At 39.8% G+C, this 14196-nt stretch overlaps 1 protein-coding gene across 4 annotated transcripts in view; it reads right to left on the reverse strand.

Moving 5' to 3' along the window:
• Nucleotides 1-14196, reverse strand: part of pgm2l1 (phosphoglucomutase 2-like 1) — a 162548-nt gene that overhangs the window by 76116 nt on the left and 72236 nt on the right. For all 4 annotated transcript variants that reach the window (XM_072576719.1, XM_072576718.1, XM_072576716.1 and 1 more), the window contains 4 exons: nucleotides 12029-12135; nucleotides 11466-11550; nucleotides 10013-10096; nucleotides 3092-3285 (listed from right to left, as the gene is read on the reverse strand). In XM_072576719.1, the coding sequence (XP_072432820.1) occupies nucleotides 3092-3285; nucleotides 10013-10096; nucleotides 11466-11550; nucleotides 12029-12135 (470 nt within the window). The remainder of the gene's footprint in view (nucleotides 1-3091; nucleotides 3286-10012; nucleotides 10097-11465; nucleotides 11551-12028; nucleotides 12136-14196) is intronic.

The following is a 14196-nucleotide window of genomic DNA, read 5'->3' on the forward strand; positions in this document are numbered from 1 at the left end:
TATAAACAAGAAACTCAGAAGGTCTCCGCAATCGAAAGACTGACTGCGAGCTAGCTGGTCACAAGCAATGTACTGTGCACATGGTAACAGGTGACTTGGGTGTAGTTATTTGAATATCAGGGCAGGAGCAAAACATACCTGGCCCCTCAGAACGGTCAGAAAGGCTGGTCAGAAACAGTGGGTTGTCCCCCTCCACCTAGACTTGAGGAAACCTCAGAGTCGAAGATGGATGCAGCCTTAATACTGTTACCACCGAAAGGAGGAATTTCTCTCGAGATGTTCCTTGCACAAGAAACAGGCTACAGTACGGTACATGCCACCTCTGTCAACGTCTGCGTCAGGAGACTTGAGGTAAAAAATGTTCCAGGAGATGCTACAAGAGTAAGAACTAGCCTACATCCCAGGGGGAGGGGTGCTGGCGGTAGAGAATATAGTGATTGCAACAAGGGTCAGGTGGATCTCACTGACTAGGAAACCCTGGACTGGAGCGGTTAATCTGGGACAATTGGGGAGCCCTGATAGGGGATTCACAATGTCTCTTCATTCTAGGGACTGGCTGAGCTGGCAGGTCAAAGCCCAAGTACCGGCACATCTAAATAAAGGGTGACTTGGTGACAGGATACCAGCCTCTGTGCAGCTATTTCAACCAACCAATTAATTAATTATTACAGAATGGATTAGAATAATTGTATTTTAAAAATAGAGACTTTGTGACCCTCCTCACTGCTGTATGCTGGCTTTGAACAAGTATAAAATGTTCTTCAGAAAGTAGCATTTAAAAGAGGCTCTGAAATCACCAGGAGAAATCGCAAAGTTTACTGCAAGAGTTCATTCACTGATGGTAAAGCACAAAGATGGAGAAGAAGAGGATGATTAGAGAGAAAAAGCAGAAAGAAAAGCAACCATACATGCTGACTGTGATTGGAAAGGTAGTGGGCATGATGAGAATAACTATAGGAGGGTCCGAAGGGAGCAGAAAGTGAGAATCAGAGAGAATTATTAATGATACAATGAAGATTTGGTATGACACTAGTTGGATTTTCCAAATTTCTCAAACAGGTAATTGAAAACTTATGACTGCCCTACAACTCTAGGTGGAGGGGGACAACCCACTGTTTCTGACCAGCCTTTCTGACCGTTCTGAGGGGCCAGGTATGTTTTGCTCCTGCTCTGATATTCAAATAACTACACCCAAGTCACCTGTCACATTTCCAGATCTTTGTTAGCATTTGCTGTGTCCTTTTCCATTGTATATTCATTATCAAAGATTGTAAGAAAAGTTTCACTCCCTCAATGAAAAGTTAACAAGTCATAGTGTCACAAATAGAGTTCGAATCTCCTGCAACCCTTTGGTCTTTATTTGCCAAGGTGAAAGACAGTACATAGAAACTAGGGAGGAGTACAATGTAGATAATAAATCAAGATTAAAATAAAAAGACACACTTGTTGCTTACAAGCATTAGCCTATGCTCTTGGTCAAGTTTTGGTTATTTCATAGAATCATAGAATCCCCTTATCTCAAATCAAAACATAAATTGCTGGAAAAGCTCAGCAGGTCTAGCAGCATTTGTGAAGAGAATTCAGAATTAATGTTTCGAGTCCAGTGATTCTTCGTAAGGTCTGAGGCAGGGTCAGTTGACCTGAAATGTTAACTCTAGTTTCTCTTTTAAGATGCTGCCAGACCTGCTGAGTTTTTCCAGCAACTTGTTTTTGTTTCTTAATTATGACATCCATAGTTCTTTTGGTTTTTATTTGGCTGTTTGCCTTCCAGGCTTCTTGATGGCAAGCACTATCATAACAGAAGGTTCTTATCCCCAAAAGGGGATAAGAACACTTAGGAAGGAAATCGAAGTTAGATTCAAGAAATGAATCTGAATGTTCTGAAGTGGGGGGGCCGGGGGTGGGATAATTTTAACTCTGGTTTCTCTCCACAGGCTGCCACACCTGCTAAAGTTTCCAGCAATTTCTTTTTTTGTGTTTGTTAGATACAAGAAACATTTTTACCACCCAACTGGAAGAAGTGGGTGGCACGGTGGCACAGTGGTTAGCACTGCTTCCTCAGCGCCAGAGACCCAGGCTCAATTCCCGACTCAGGTGACTGACAGTGTGGAGTTTGCACATTCTCCCTGTGTCTGCGTGGGTTTCCTCTGGGTGCTCCGGTTTCCTCCCACAGTCCAAATATGTGCAGGTCAGGTGAATTGGCCATGCTAAATTGCCCGTAGTGTTAGGTGAAGGGGTAAACGTAGGGGAATGGGTGGGTTACGCTTCGGCGGGTCGGTGTGGACTTGTTGGGCTGAAGGGCCCGTTTCCACACTGTAAGTAATCTAATCTAAAAAAGTAAACTGAAAAACTGAAAATCTAATTCTAGGTCAATGCTGGGCTAGTTATAAAAGGTAATGTCAGTAACTGGGATCATTAAATTACCAGAAGGTCATTAAAAAAATGTCTGGTTCACTGAAGTCCATCAGGGAAAGAAATGTATTGTTCTTACCCAGTCTAACCTATATGAGTCTCCAGAGGGAGGACAATTTGGCTGACTTTTAGCGAGTCTCTGAAACAGCCAAGCTACTCAGCTTTATTCAAGATGACAACTGACTACCACTTTCACAAGGGCAAGTAGGCATGGACACTACTGCCCTTGCCAGCAAAGCAGGGGGATTACATTTGTTTCTATTTCCTCTGTGCTTCAAAAAAGGCATATCTCACTCGATTTCTTCCTTCTAATCGCTATCCTACGTTCACTGCTGAGCATCATGTTCACAGGACATCAGGTGGAAATCTGCAATGCCACCCCCTTGTTCAGTAGCCTGCTGACAGCCACTGTCAAGAGTGGAACATGAATGAGACACTGAAATACAATGAAACCAAGGGAACTGTATCACAGCAACACAGCTACTTAAAGAGGATTTAAACTGAAGAGAAAGAAAGAAATGGGGGAGAATTTACAATTAAGATATTAATCAAATTCTGAGACCAATGTTGTATAGAGACTTAAAAAAAAGATTACAACATAAAATATAACGATGAATTTCTTCTATTGTGTCTGGTTTAGCACGTGCTCCATACAAAGTATGAAGTCCTAAGCTCTAACCTGTAGAAGCACAGCTTTTTCAGATCCTCTACGTATAGTGTACAGACTTCATCCAGAGGGTCATGCCGTAAAGGACTAATATCAGGCAATTTCACATTCCATGATTCCTGCCAGGGTTCCAAACTTTCTTCAATATGCTCTAAGATTCTCTTATCATGAGGAGAGCCAATCTGAGCTCCATTTTCCCAGTAAACCTGCCACAAGTGAACAGAAATAACATGTTAAATTTACATTCAGAATTGATAGCATGTTCTTTTTAGAATTTTGATTAATCAGAATATCTGGTTATGGAAAGGAGGGAGGATACTCCTTTCATCTTTCTAGCAAAGGGCACAGTCACTTCATTGTTATTTGTCTTTATCCTGACTTTATTTTTAAAGTTTTAGATTCTTTTCTATCCCATTGTCATCCTCAGGACACTTTTGGTAAAGCCTGAACAAAAGGCAGCTTGAGTGTTGTCAGACGACAGATCAAACTAGATGCTTAGTTTTATATTGATTAACAGCTCTCAAATTTCAGCAATAAATTATGAGGTTTTTTTCCCCTGAAGTGACTTTGATGCCAGTTTTTCATAATTTCAGAAATTTCCAAACAGTTTAATGATAAATCAGATAGTTCAGTTCAAGGTCAAATCTGGGAGCAATCAGTGTAGTCTTCTTGCAGGCTTGAAGCAACTGCAGTGCTTCATCTTCAGAAATTCCTGCATTTTTACAGCAAAGGCATTAATGAAAGCTGGTAATGATGAACCAGCAACTCTAAATAATCAGTTTGCAAAATGTCTACTCCCATTTGTGGTGTGGCTACTTATTTGTTTTATTTTTGAAGGTATGAGCATGCTCATGTTTGGGAGAATGGAGTAAGAAATCTAACTGGGCAGAAGTGGATACTGCAGATGCTGGAGATTGCAGTCAAGATTAGAGTGGTGCTGGAAAACACAGGAGGTCAGGCATTATCAGAGGAGCCCGAAAAGTCTATTTTCATGCTCCTCCGATGCGGCCTGACTTGTACTTTTCCAGCACCGCTTTAATCTTGACGAAGGAATCTAACCAGCATTACTGAACTTAACTTTTCAAAAACAGTAATTGCGGGAAAATCTCAGCAGGTCTGGCAGCAGCTGATAAAGAAATCAGAGTTAAATATTTCTTGTCCAGTGACCCTTCAAGTTCTGAACCTGAAACGTTAACCGATTTCTCTCCACTGATACTGCTATTCCTACTGAAATTTTCCAGCAATTTCTGTTTTGATTTCTGATTTCCAGCATCCACAGCTCTTTCATTGTTTTAAAAAATTCACTTTTTAGTTAAGATCAAATATAGTCTTCAGCTGAAGCAGTGAATAACTGGACTGAGAGAATTCTAAATCTGTACATTCTGTTATCAACCTTAAAAACACTTTCTATTAATATGGAAATATAATGTGAAGTTGGAAGGAGTAATAACAGCACGACAAGCTTACATACACAGATGATTTAAAATATAAAAGAACATTTTGAAACCAGTGCCAAATAAAGTGTAAAACATCTACATGATCGGAGTCAGTAAATCTTTAAAATTGAATTTCATGGTGTACAGGGTACTCAGTTGTAGAAAGCATGTAGAGGCAGAGGTATTTAAAACTTTTAAAGCAGGGATACATTAAACTTTAGATTCTTAATTGAAAACCATGTCATTGGCAGTGCAGAAACATAGGGTTGAGGCCATAATCAAAACAATCATAATCTTATTGAATGGCAGAGCAAGCTCGAGGAATCAAATGGCTCAAAGAATATAGAACATTACAGCTCAGTATAGGCCCTTCGGCCCTCGATATTGCGCCAACCTGAAGCCCATCTACCCTACACTATTCTATTTTCATCCATGTTTATCCAATGACCATTTAATTGCTCTTTAAATTCTCGGATTACTGTCGTAGGCAGGACATTGCATACCCCGACTATGCTGAGTAAAGAAATTATCTCTGACATCTGTCTTATATCTATCACCCTTCAATTTAAAGCCATGTCCCCTCAACCTTCTTCTCTCTCACAAAAACAGCCTCAAGTCCCTCATAAGACCTTCACTCCATACCAGGCAACATCCGAGTAAATCGCCTCTGAAACCTTTCCAAAGCTTCCACATCCTCCCTATAATGCGGAGACCAGAACCGTACACACTACTCAAGTGCGGCTGCACCAGAGTTTGTAAAGCTGCAACATGACCTAATGGTTCCAAAATTCATTCCCTCTACCAATAAAAGCTAACACACTGTATGCCTTCTTGACAACCCTTTCAACCTAGATGGCAACTTTCAGGGATCTATGTACATGGACACAAAGATCTCTCTGCTCATCTACACTACCAAGAACCTTACCATTAGCCCAGTGCTCTGTATTCCTGTTACTCCTTCCAAAGTGAATCATCACTCACTTTTCCGCAGTAAACTTCACTTGCCACCTCTTAGTCCAGCTCGACAGCTTATCTATGACACTCTGGAACCCACAACATCCTTCGGCACTATCCACAACTCCACTGACTTTAGTGCCATCCACAAATTTACTAACCCATCCTTCTATGCCCTCATCCAGGTCATTTATAAAAATTACAAGCAGCAGTGGCCCCAAACAGATCCTTGTGGTACATCACTTAGTAACTGAACTCCAGGATGAACATTTCCCATCATCCACCACCCTTGTCTTCTTTCAGCTAGCCAATTTCTGATCCAAACCACTAAATCACCTTCAATCCCATGCTTCTGTATTTTGTGCAATAGCCTACCGTGGGAAACCTTATTAAATGCTTTACTGAAATCCATATACATCATATCAACTGCTTTACCCTCATCCACCTGTTTGGTCACCTTCTCAAAGAACTCAATAAGATTTGTGAGGCACGACCTACCCTTCACAAAACCATGCTGACCATCCCTAATCAACATATTCCTTTCTAGATGATTATAAATCCTCTCTTATAATCCTTTCCAACACTTTACTCACAATCGAAATAAGGCTCACAGGTCTACTATTACCAGGGTTGTATCTTCTCCCCTTCTTGAACAAGGGGACAACATTTGCTATCCTGCAGTCTTCTGGCAATATTTCTGTAGACACTAACGACAAAGACCAAATTCATAGGCTCTGCGACCTCCTCCCTGGCTTCCCAGAGAATCCTAGGATAAATCCAATCTTGTCCAGGGGAATTTATTTATTTTCACATTTTCCAGAATTGCTAACACGTCCTTGTGAATCTTAATCCCATCTAGTCTAGTAGCCTGTATCTCAGCATTCACCTTGACAACACTGTCGTTTTCCAGTGTGAATGCTGACAAAAAAAAAATCATTTAGCGCTTCTCCTATCTCCTTGGGCTCCATGCACAACTTTCCACTACTGTCCTTGATTTGTCCTAATCTTACTGTAGTCATTCTTTTATTCCTGATATGCCTATAGAAGGGTTTTCCTTGATCCAACCTGCCAATGACTTCTCATGTCCTTTCCTGGCTCTTAGGTCTTTCCTGGCTAACTTGTAACTCTCAAGTGCCCTAACTGAGCCATCACATCTCATTCTAACATAAGCCTTCTTCTTCCTCTTGACAAGAGATTCAACCACAGCTCCCTCACTCGAACATTTCCTCCCTGCCTGACAGGTGCATACTTCTGAAGGACACGCAGTAGCTGTTCCTTGAATACGCTCCACATTTCAATTGTGCCCATTCCCTGCAGTTTCATTCGCCATCCTATGCATCTTAAGCCTTACCTAAGGACATCATAATTGCCTTTCCCACAGCTATAACTCTTGCCCTGTAGTATATACCTATCCCTTTCCATCGCTAAAGTAAACAACCGAATTGTTGTCACTATCAAAGTGCTCACCTATCTCCAAATCTACCACCTGGCCTGGTTCATTACCCAGTACCAAATCCAATGTGGCCTCGCCCCTTGTTGGCCTGTATACATAATGTGTCTGGAAATCCTCCTGCACACACTGGACAAAAACTGACCCATCTAAAGTACTCGAACTATAGTAATTCCAGTCAATATTTGGAAAGTTAAAGTCCCACATAACAACTACCCTGTTACCCTCACTCCTACCCAGAATCATCTTTGCAATCCTTTCCTCTATATTTCTGTGGATATTTTTTTCATGCCCTTAAACTGCTTTAATTATTCTCCACATTGAGGACACTTTGATTACTGTGTGTGTGAGTGATGTGAAGATTGTACAGTGTCTTCCTCAGTGAAGGTTTCCTAGCATCTCTACTTATTGGCATGATTGAATTATTTTTGGAAGCTCATTAATCTAGATCCTGAGGTTTGCACTCCCTCGCAAATCATCCTCATTCAGTTTGAGCACATCAGTTTTCTGCACATCTCCTTCTTTCTGTTGCAAAATATAAACCACTAAGATTGCACCTTGGAGTGATCTCATTGAACTGGTGTATCAATAGAAGGCTCAAACATTTTAACTTTGAAGCATACAAACACAAGTATGTTATTCGATGATCTCCAATTTTTATTTCTGTAATGCTGTAATTTAAGTCGGATTTGAGGAAAGGATCATACTGTAAACATCTGATGTAACACAATAATGTAATGTAGTCTGCTCCATATATTACAACCATCCTATAAATCTCGAATTGATTTCTGATTTTTGGTATTACATGGTCACATTCTAAAATTCCAGTTGCAATCTTGTATAGATTCAAAACATTTATGAAAATAGCATGAAAGCTAATTTGCTGTACACTAGAGAATAAGTCTTGGATGTTAATGTATGGCAAAAGGAGAAGTGGTGTTTTCTTTTATTTCCTCCATTTGTACTTTGCTTAACTAGCTGATGGAGGCCACCCAGGGAAAACTAGATGCTGATGTCATGACAACATACTGCCTCCTGTCCTTATCACCTAGTCTAAAAGAGGAGCAGCAAAGAGAATTTTGAAATAAGCTTTATCATGAAGGCATCTGGGTGTATTCAGGATAAAAAGCTATGAACTTGAAGCATCAACACACAAATTAATGTACAGTAGCAAGAGAATTAAATATTTCCCCAAGGCTTGATTGATGCGGAAATTTTAAGCATTTTTTTTTTAGAAAGCTATGTTTTAGTTGGTAAAGGAAGGAATCAGACTATAGGACTTTACTTGGACTAGATTTATTCAGAAGTGGAAAATATGCAGGCATATGCATACTCTATGCAGGTGCATAGCCTGCACACAGACCATGACTTGTCAGTAAGTGTCTCTTTATATGTGATCAAAAAACTATCCAATTCAAGCCCTCCACCTTGATACACTTATTTTGAATTGATGTGATTAACTATAAAAGGTATTTTGTACAAAAATCAAGAAAATCCACAGACACGTCTAAAGTCTTGAAGGAACTTTGATCTATGTAACAAATTCCCACTTAGTGGTAAATAAGAAGTGAGAGGTGATCTTATAGAGGTTTACAAAATTATGAGGGGCATGGATAGGGTAAAGAGGCAAAGTCTTTTCCCTGGGGTGGGGGAATGCAGAACTAGAGGGCATAGGTTTAGGGTGAGAGGGGAAATATATAAAAGAGACCTAAGGGGCAACTTTTTCACACAGAGTGGTGCATGTACGGAATGAGCTGCCAGAGGAAGTGGTGGAGGCTGGTACAATTGCAACATTTAAGAGGCATTTGGATGGGTATATGAATAGGAAGGGTTTGGAGGGATATGGGCCAGGTGCTGGCAGGTGGAACTTGATTGAGATATCTGGTCGGCATGGATGGGTCTATTTCCATGCTGTCTATCTCTATGACTCTTTGTCTCTGGAACCTACAGAAAACTGCCAACAGGGAGACCTCGCCTTTTTTGTTTCTAACTTCAGTCCATACTACCTCAGTAGACGAGTCCTCAAACATCCTTTCTGTCACTGTAATACTGCCCTTGAGTAACAATGCCACCACACCCCGCCCCATCCTTTCTGTCACTGTAATACTGCCCTTGAGTAACAATGCCACCACACCCCGCCCCATCCTTTCTGTTCTTACTGAAACATCTAAATCTGGGAATCCGCAATAACCATTCCTGTCCCTGCTCTATCCATGTCTCTGAAACGGCCACAACATTGAAGCCCCGGGTACCAACCCATGCTGCAAGTTCACCCACCTTATTCCGGATGCTCCTGGCATTGAAGTAGACACACTTCGAACCACCTTCCTGCTTTCTGGTGCACTCTTGCAACCTTGAAATCTCATTTCTGACCTCACTACTCTCAACCTCCTGGACACTGGAACTACAATTTAGATTCTCATCGCCCTGCTGCATTAGTTTAAACCCTCCCGAAGAGCATTAGCAAACGTCCTCCCCGGGCTATTGCTACCCCTCTGGTTCAGGTGTAGACCATTCTGTTTGTAGAGGTCCCACCTACTCCAGAATAAGCCCCAATTATCCAGGTATGCGAAACCCTCCCCCTTGCACCATCCCTGTAGCCACATGTTCAACTCCTCTCTCTTGCCCTATTCCTCGCCTTGCTAGCATGCGGCACGTGTAACAAACCAGAGATAAACAACTCTGTTTGTCCTAGCTCTAAGCTTCCACCCTAGCTCTCTGAAATTCTGCCTTAAATCCCCATCCCTTTTCCTACCTACGTCATTACTGCCTTGTGGACCACAACTTAGGGCTGCTCACGTTTATAACTATCAAACCACTGCAAAAACAATAGAAAGACGAAACAGTGCAACACAACTCAGCTTAGCAGTTTAATTTCACTGTGCCCAGATGCAGTTGGCAAACTAATCTAGAATCATCTCATCTTTTCTGTAACCATAACAACAAATGATGCAAGATTTGTCTTATTCTGTTTTGACCTTTCATAACTGTAGCCCAGAAGGTGGTGAGTAAAACATAATACATTCATGCCAACCACTCCTAAATAGCGCACAAAACACTTTATAAACTGATTAGTCATGCACTTCACTGTACCTTGTATCCGTTGTCTTGTTTAGGATTATGTGACGCAGTAATCATCACACCAGCTGCAACATGAAGCTGCTTAACAGCATATGGCTAGAAAGAAAAAGAAATATCAGTCAATAAATGGCTAGTCCAGTGATTAACTGTACTCCCCTTTTTAATTTATCCCTGATGCTTTCACACCAAATATATTGCACCAGAAACAATGAGTCATTTGAAGAAAGCAGTAATATAGAATTAATTGTGATTGATCCTTGATGAACACCCTGAAACATCAACTCTTCCTCGCTCTACCTGACCTGCTGAGTATTTTCAGCATTTTCTGTTTTTATTTCAGATTTTAAGGAGCCATCAGATTTTGCTTTTGAGCTTTGAAAGTATTCTGCTTGTGGTCATGAGCCCATTTTGGATTAGTGCATAGAATACCTGACAGCAATTCAGAGGTTGGATAGGAATGGCTCCTATTCTTAGTCCCAAATTGAACACTGCAAATATGAAGCTGCAAATCAAGGATGTAAAAATGCCATTTGATTCATCAGGCCCGTACATTCACTGTCATGGTTATTCTATCATGAACCTTTACTTTCTCTCACTACCACCACCTACTGATTTCCCTGCTTTAAGAAACAAAAAATTCCTTTGTTTCCTTCCTAGAAGAAAAGATTTTGAATATAATGTTGTTAAGAAGAAATTCAGGAGAAACGTCTACCAGGCAGCGATGAGAACGCAAAGCTTGCTTCCATAAGATAGGTAGAAATGAGTTACATAAACAAATTAAAAGGGGAAGCTTGAAAAATACAGGGAGAAAAGAATTGCAAGGTATGTTGATAGGGTGAGATGACAAGGGGTTGAAAAGAAAAGCTGGTGGGCAGGATAAACTGTATGTGGCATAAACACAAAGCAATTAGTTTAGTGGTCTGTTTCTCTGCTTGTGGATTCTGTATTAAAGAAAACATGGGAGAGTTTGTTTATAGAAAGATGGCAGCGTTATGTACATGTTTTTAACAATAAACTATAGCGTCCCAGATCAGATCGTGACATGAGATTTAAAGCGAAACGTCCCCTATGCTGTTCCAACAAGGTGGCTTTGCTACAGAAAATAGTCAATGCAACAATATTTTACATTGAAAAATAAATCACCTGGACTAAGATTGTCAGTCTAGTGTCAGTTAGTAACATGTCATGAGATCACTTCCGCTAGAAAGTGGATAGCACTGTTCAAAGTGATATAAAAGGAAGTCAGAGCTGGTTGTCTTCTTTCTGACATGGATTAGACTGGAACTGACATTCTGAAAATGTTGCATTTAAACCAATGCTACACAATCTCCCACACATTCCAAGTTTGAAGCTTTTCTCCAGAATCTTAAATTGGATTTATTAAGAATGCTTTCTGCTCATCCAGGCTTGACAGCATCAGATAGTCAAGTCAGATAGATTTACTGTAATCACAATCAATTCTTACCACAAATGGTGTTGGCACATAGGTAGAAAACAGATACACAGGTATATTCTTTCCAAGGAATACAGCAGCAGTCAACTGGGCAAGTCTGTAGCAAATGGTAAGAAAATAATTTTCGTATCATTAATCATCAGATCATACTTACTATGCAGATCACAACTTGTCTTGAAAAACCTTCATCAAGATTCAGATAGTCACTCAACATTTCACACAAAAAAAAATATAAATTTTAAAGTGGAAACGACACTGCAATTATGCACATTACAAGAATAAATTCAGTACTGATAGATTTGAAGGGATATGGATTAATGGCAAATAATCAACTCATTGAGTAGGCAGAATTGGCTCCAGGGGCTTAATGACCTAACCATTTATCCACTTTTGAAATGTGACAGACTAACAACTGCAAATTCTCTTCAAAAATAAAGGAATTTTCAGCTTCTGGATTTCCATTAGGAGAAGCAAACATTGATGCAGTTTAGAGTAATTGTTGTATTGGTTTGACCACTTTCAAGCCTGATTAAAAAGGAAATAAAAACGTTATAGAAATTTTGAACGGCACTTACCTCTTGCTACTACAGCTGGTAGTCTCTTGACCTCGAGTATCATATCCAATCACAACACCTCTGTGTTTCAGGTCTGAGAAGCACTTCTCAAGGTACTTAAGCAAACCCTGCAAAGGTGAAAACAAGAAACTTTAAACAAACTTCCTCCAAGGAATGAGCTTTAAAATTGAATATAATCTGATCATTTATGAGTTACTAATAGTACTTAAAACCAACTGATGGACTGACATCTGGTACTTGGCCTGTTTACAAAGGACAATACAAGGCTAATAAAGATAGACTTATATTATTCTTTCCATGACTGTTGGATTTCTCAAAGCATTTTTCAACAAAGGAGACACCTTTGAAGTGTAGCCTGTATTATAATGTAGGAAACATGGCACCAAGTTCAGCGTATAGCTAACTCCTACAAACAGCGACACCAAAATAAAGACCAAACTGTTTTGAGATGTTGATAGAGCAATAAGTAAACATTTGACAGGACACCAGGGCTAATTATTCTGGTCTTCTTTAAAACAGCAGCATGGGATCTTTTACATCCATTTGAGGGTCAGTTGGGGCCTCTATTTAACATCTTATCCAAAAGCACTCCCAATAGTGTGGTACTCTCCTAATATTACATTTTGACTCTTGTGCTCAAGTCTTGAAGTACACCTTGAAACCAGAACTTCTCAACTCAATGGAGTGCTCCCACCTAACACACAGCTGACATAATACACACAAAGCAAATGAAGCTTGACCACAATTACTACTTTACTCTTGTAATATGGTCAATAACACAGATCTATTCTTTTAAAAATCAGCCAGTCACTTATTTACAAAACTCAATCAGAAATCTAACATTCTACCCAAAGTATTTGTTCACGGAATATATTTCATGCCCTGTTTCATATCTGTTACATCTGAATCTCTATTGCCTTTAGGTTATTTAATCATTTGTGTTGAATTTTATGAAAAGCCTTTTGAAAGTTAATGTGCATCATACCATAGGGCTTCCCATAGTCGATACTAGTAGACATGTACAATCATCTCATGCCAACTGCTATCGGCTGTTTTACTGATCTACAGATGGTCATCAAGTGAGCTGTAGAAAATCAATTCTATTATTTGACATGGATGAAAGTCAACCTTACCTAACCTAACAATGTTGGCTTTGTCTCTTTTGAACTTGGAAACTACATTTCATGTTTGTATAGCATTCCTGCCTCCAGACCAGGAATCCTGTGCTTGTGGCCAACTCCAGTACTTAATGGTCAAGGAAGGTGCATTTATAAAGCAGCCAAACAGCATAACCATCAATCTACAGAGTCTCCAACACACACCAATGGTAGGCAGTGAAAGTAGATTTCCTGATCAGACCAGAGAAAAAGAACTTTAGAGCTTCCATCATCACTACACACAACTCCAGATGACAGCATGCATATAAAAGCTCATGTTGCCACAGCAATTCAAAATTGCCTGAGTGAACTGTAACATCACCACACTACAATGACCAGTTACCATTCTAAGAATGTTTCATTAGTTTCTACTATCTCCATCTTGCCAGTGCCCCTCAAATCTCTTTTCTAGTCACTATCAGTACTCTGGAATAAATGCTGTCTAGTGTTAAGGATTTATTCAATTGTTCAGAGTCATTAGTCTACAATTATAATTATCATTTCATTATTTTTTTCCTGTAGCTGTCCTGGATATTTATTAATACGTTCAATTTGTTCAGACTGTCAGAAAATTCAGACTACTGGTTTAAAACAGTCTGGTTTCTTGAACCAGGCAGTAGGACAATAGGCAAGTGCATTAAAGCAAACTAGCAAATATATAAAATGAGGCTTTAAAACTCTAAATTCAGGTAGAATTTACTCAATACTAAGTCATCACTAACCTGATGCTTCCATATTACTGAGTACATTCTGAAGAGTGAGAAAAGAGAAAGAGGTGGTGTTTTGTGATGAAAACTGGTGAACCTCAATTCCTAAAGCACATAAACGTAATCAGCAATTTGTCAAAACAAATTGCGGTCATCCCAAGATAGTTGAAAAACTGCAACACTAGATCTGACTTCCGCAACCACATATCCTTATCTGATTCGCTATTTGAAAGTGTTCAGTGTTTTGGCATTTTAAAAAAAAATTTTGCCAAGATGTTAGTAAAGTGAAAAATAATGTCACAGG

Source organism: Chiloscyllium punctatum, chromosome 9 (genome assembly GCF_047496795.1).
Source record: "Chiloscyllium punctatum isolate Juve2018m chromosome 9, sChiPun1.3, whole genome shotgun sequence".
Classification (NCBI taxonomy): Eukaryota; Metazoa; Chordata; class Chondrichthyes; order Orectolobiformes; family Hemiscylliidae; genus Chiloscyllium; species Chiloscyllium punctatum.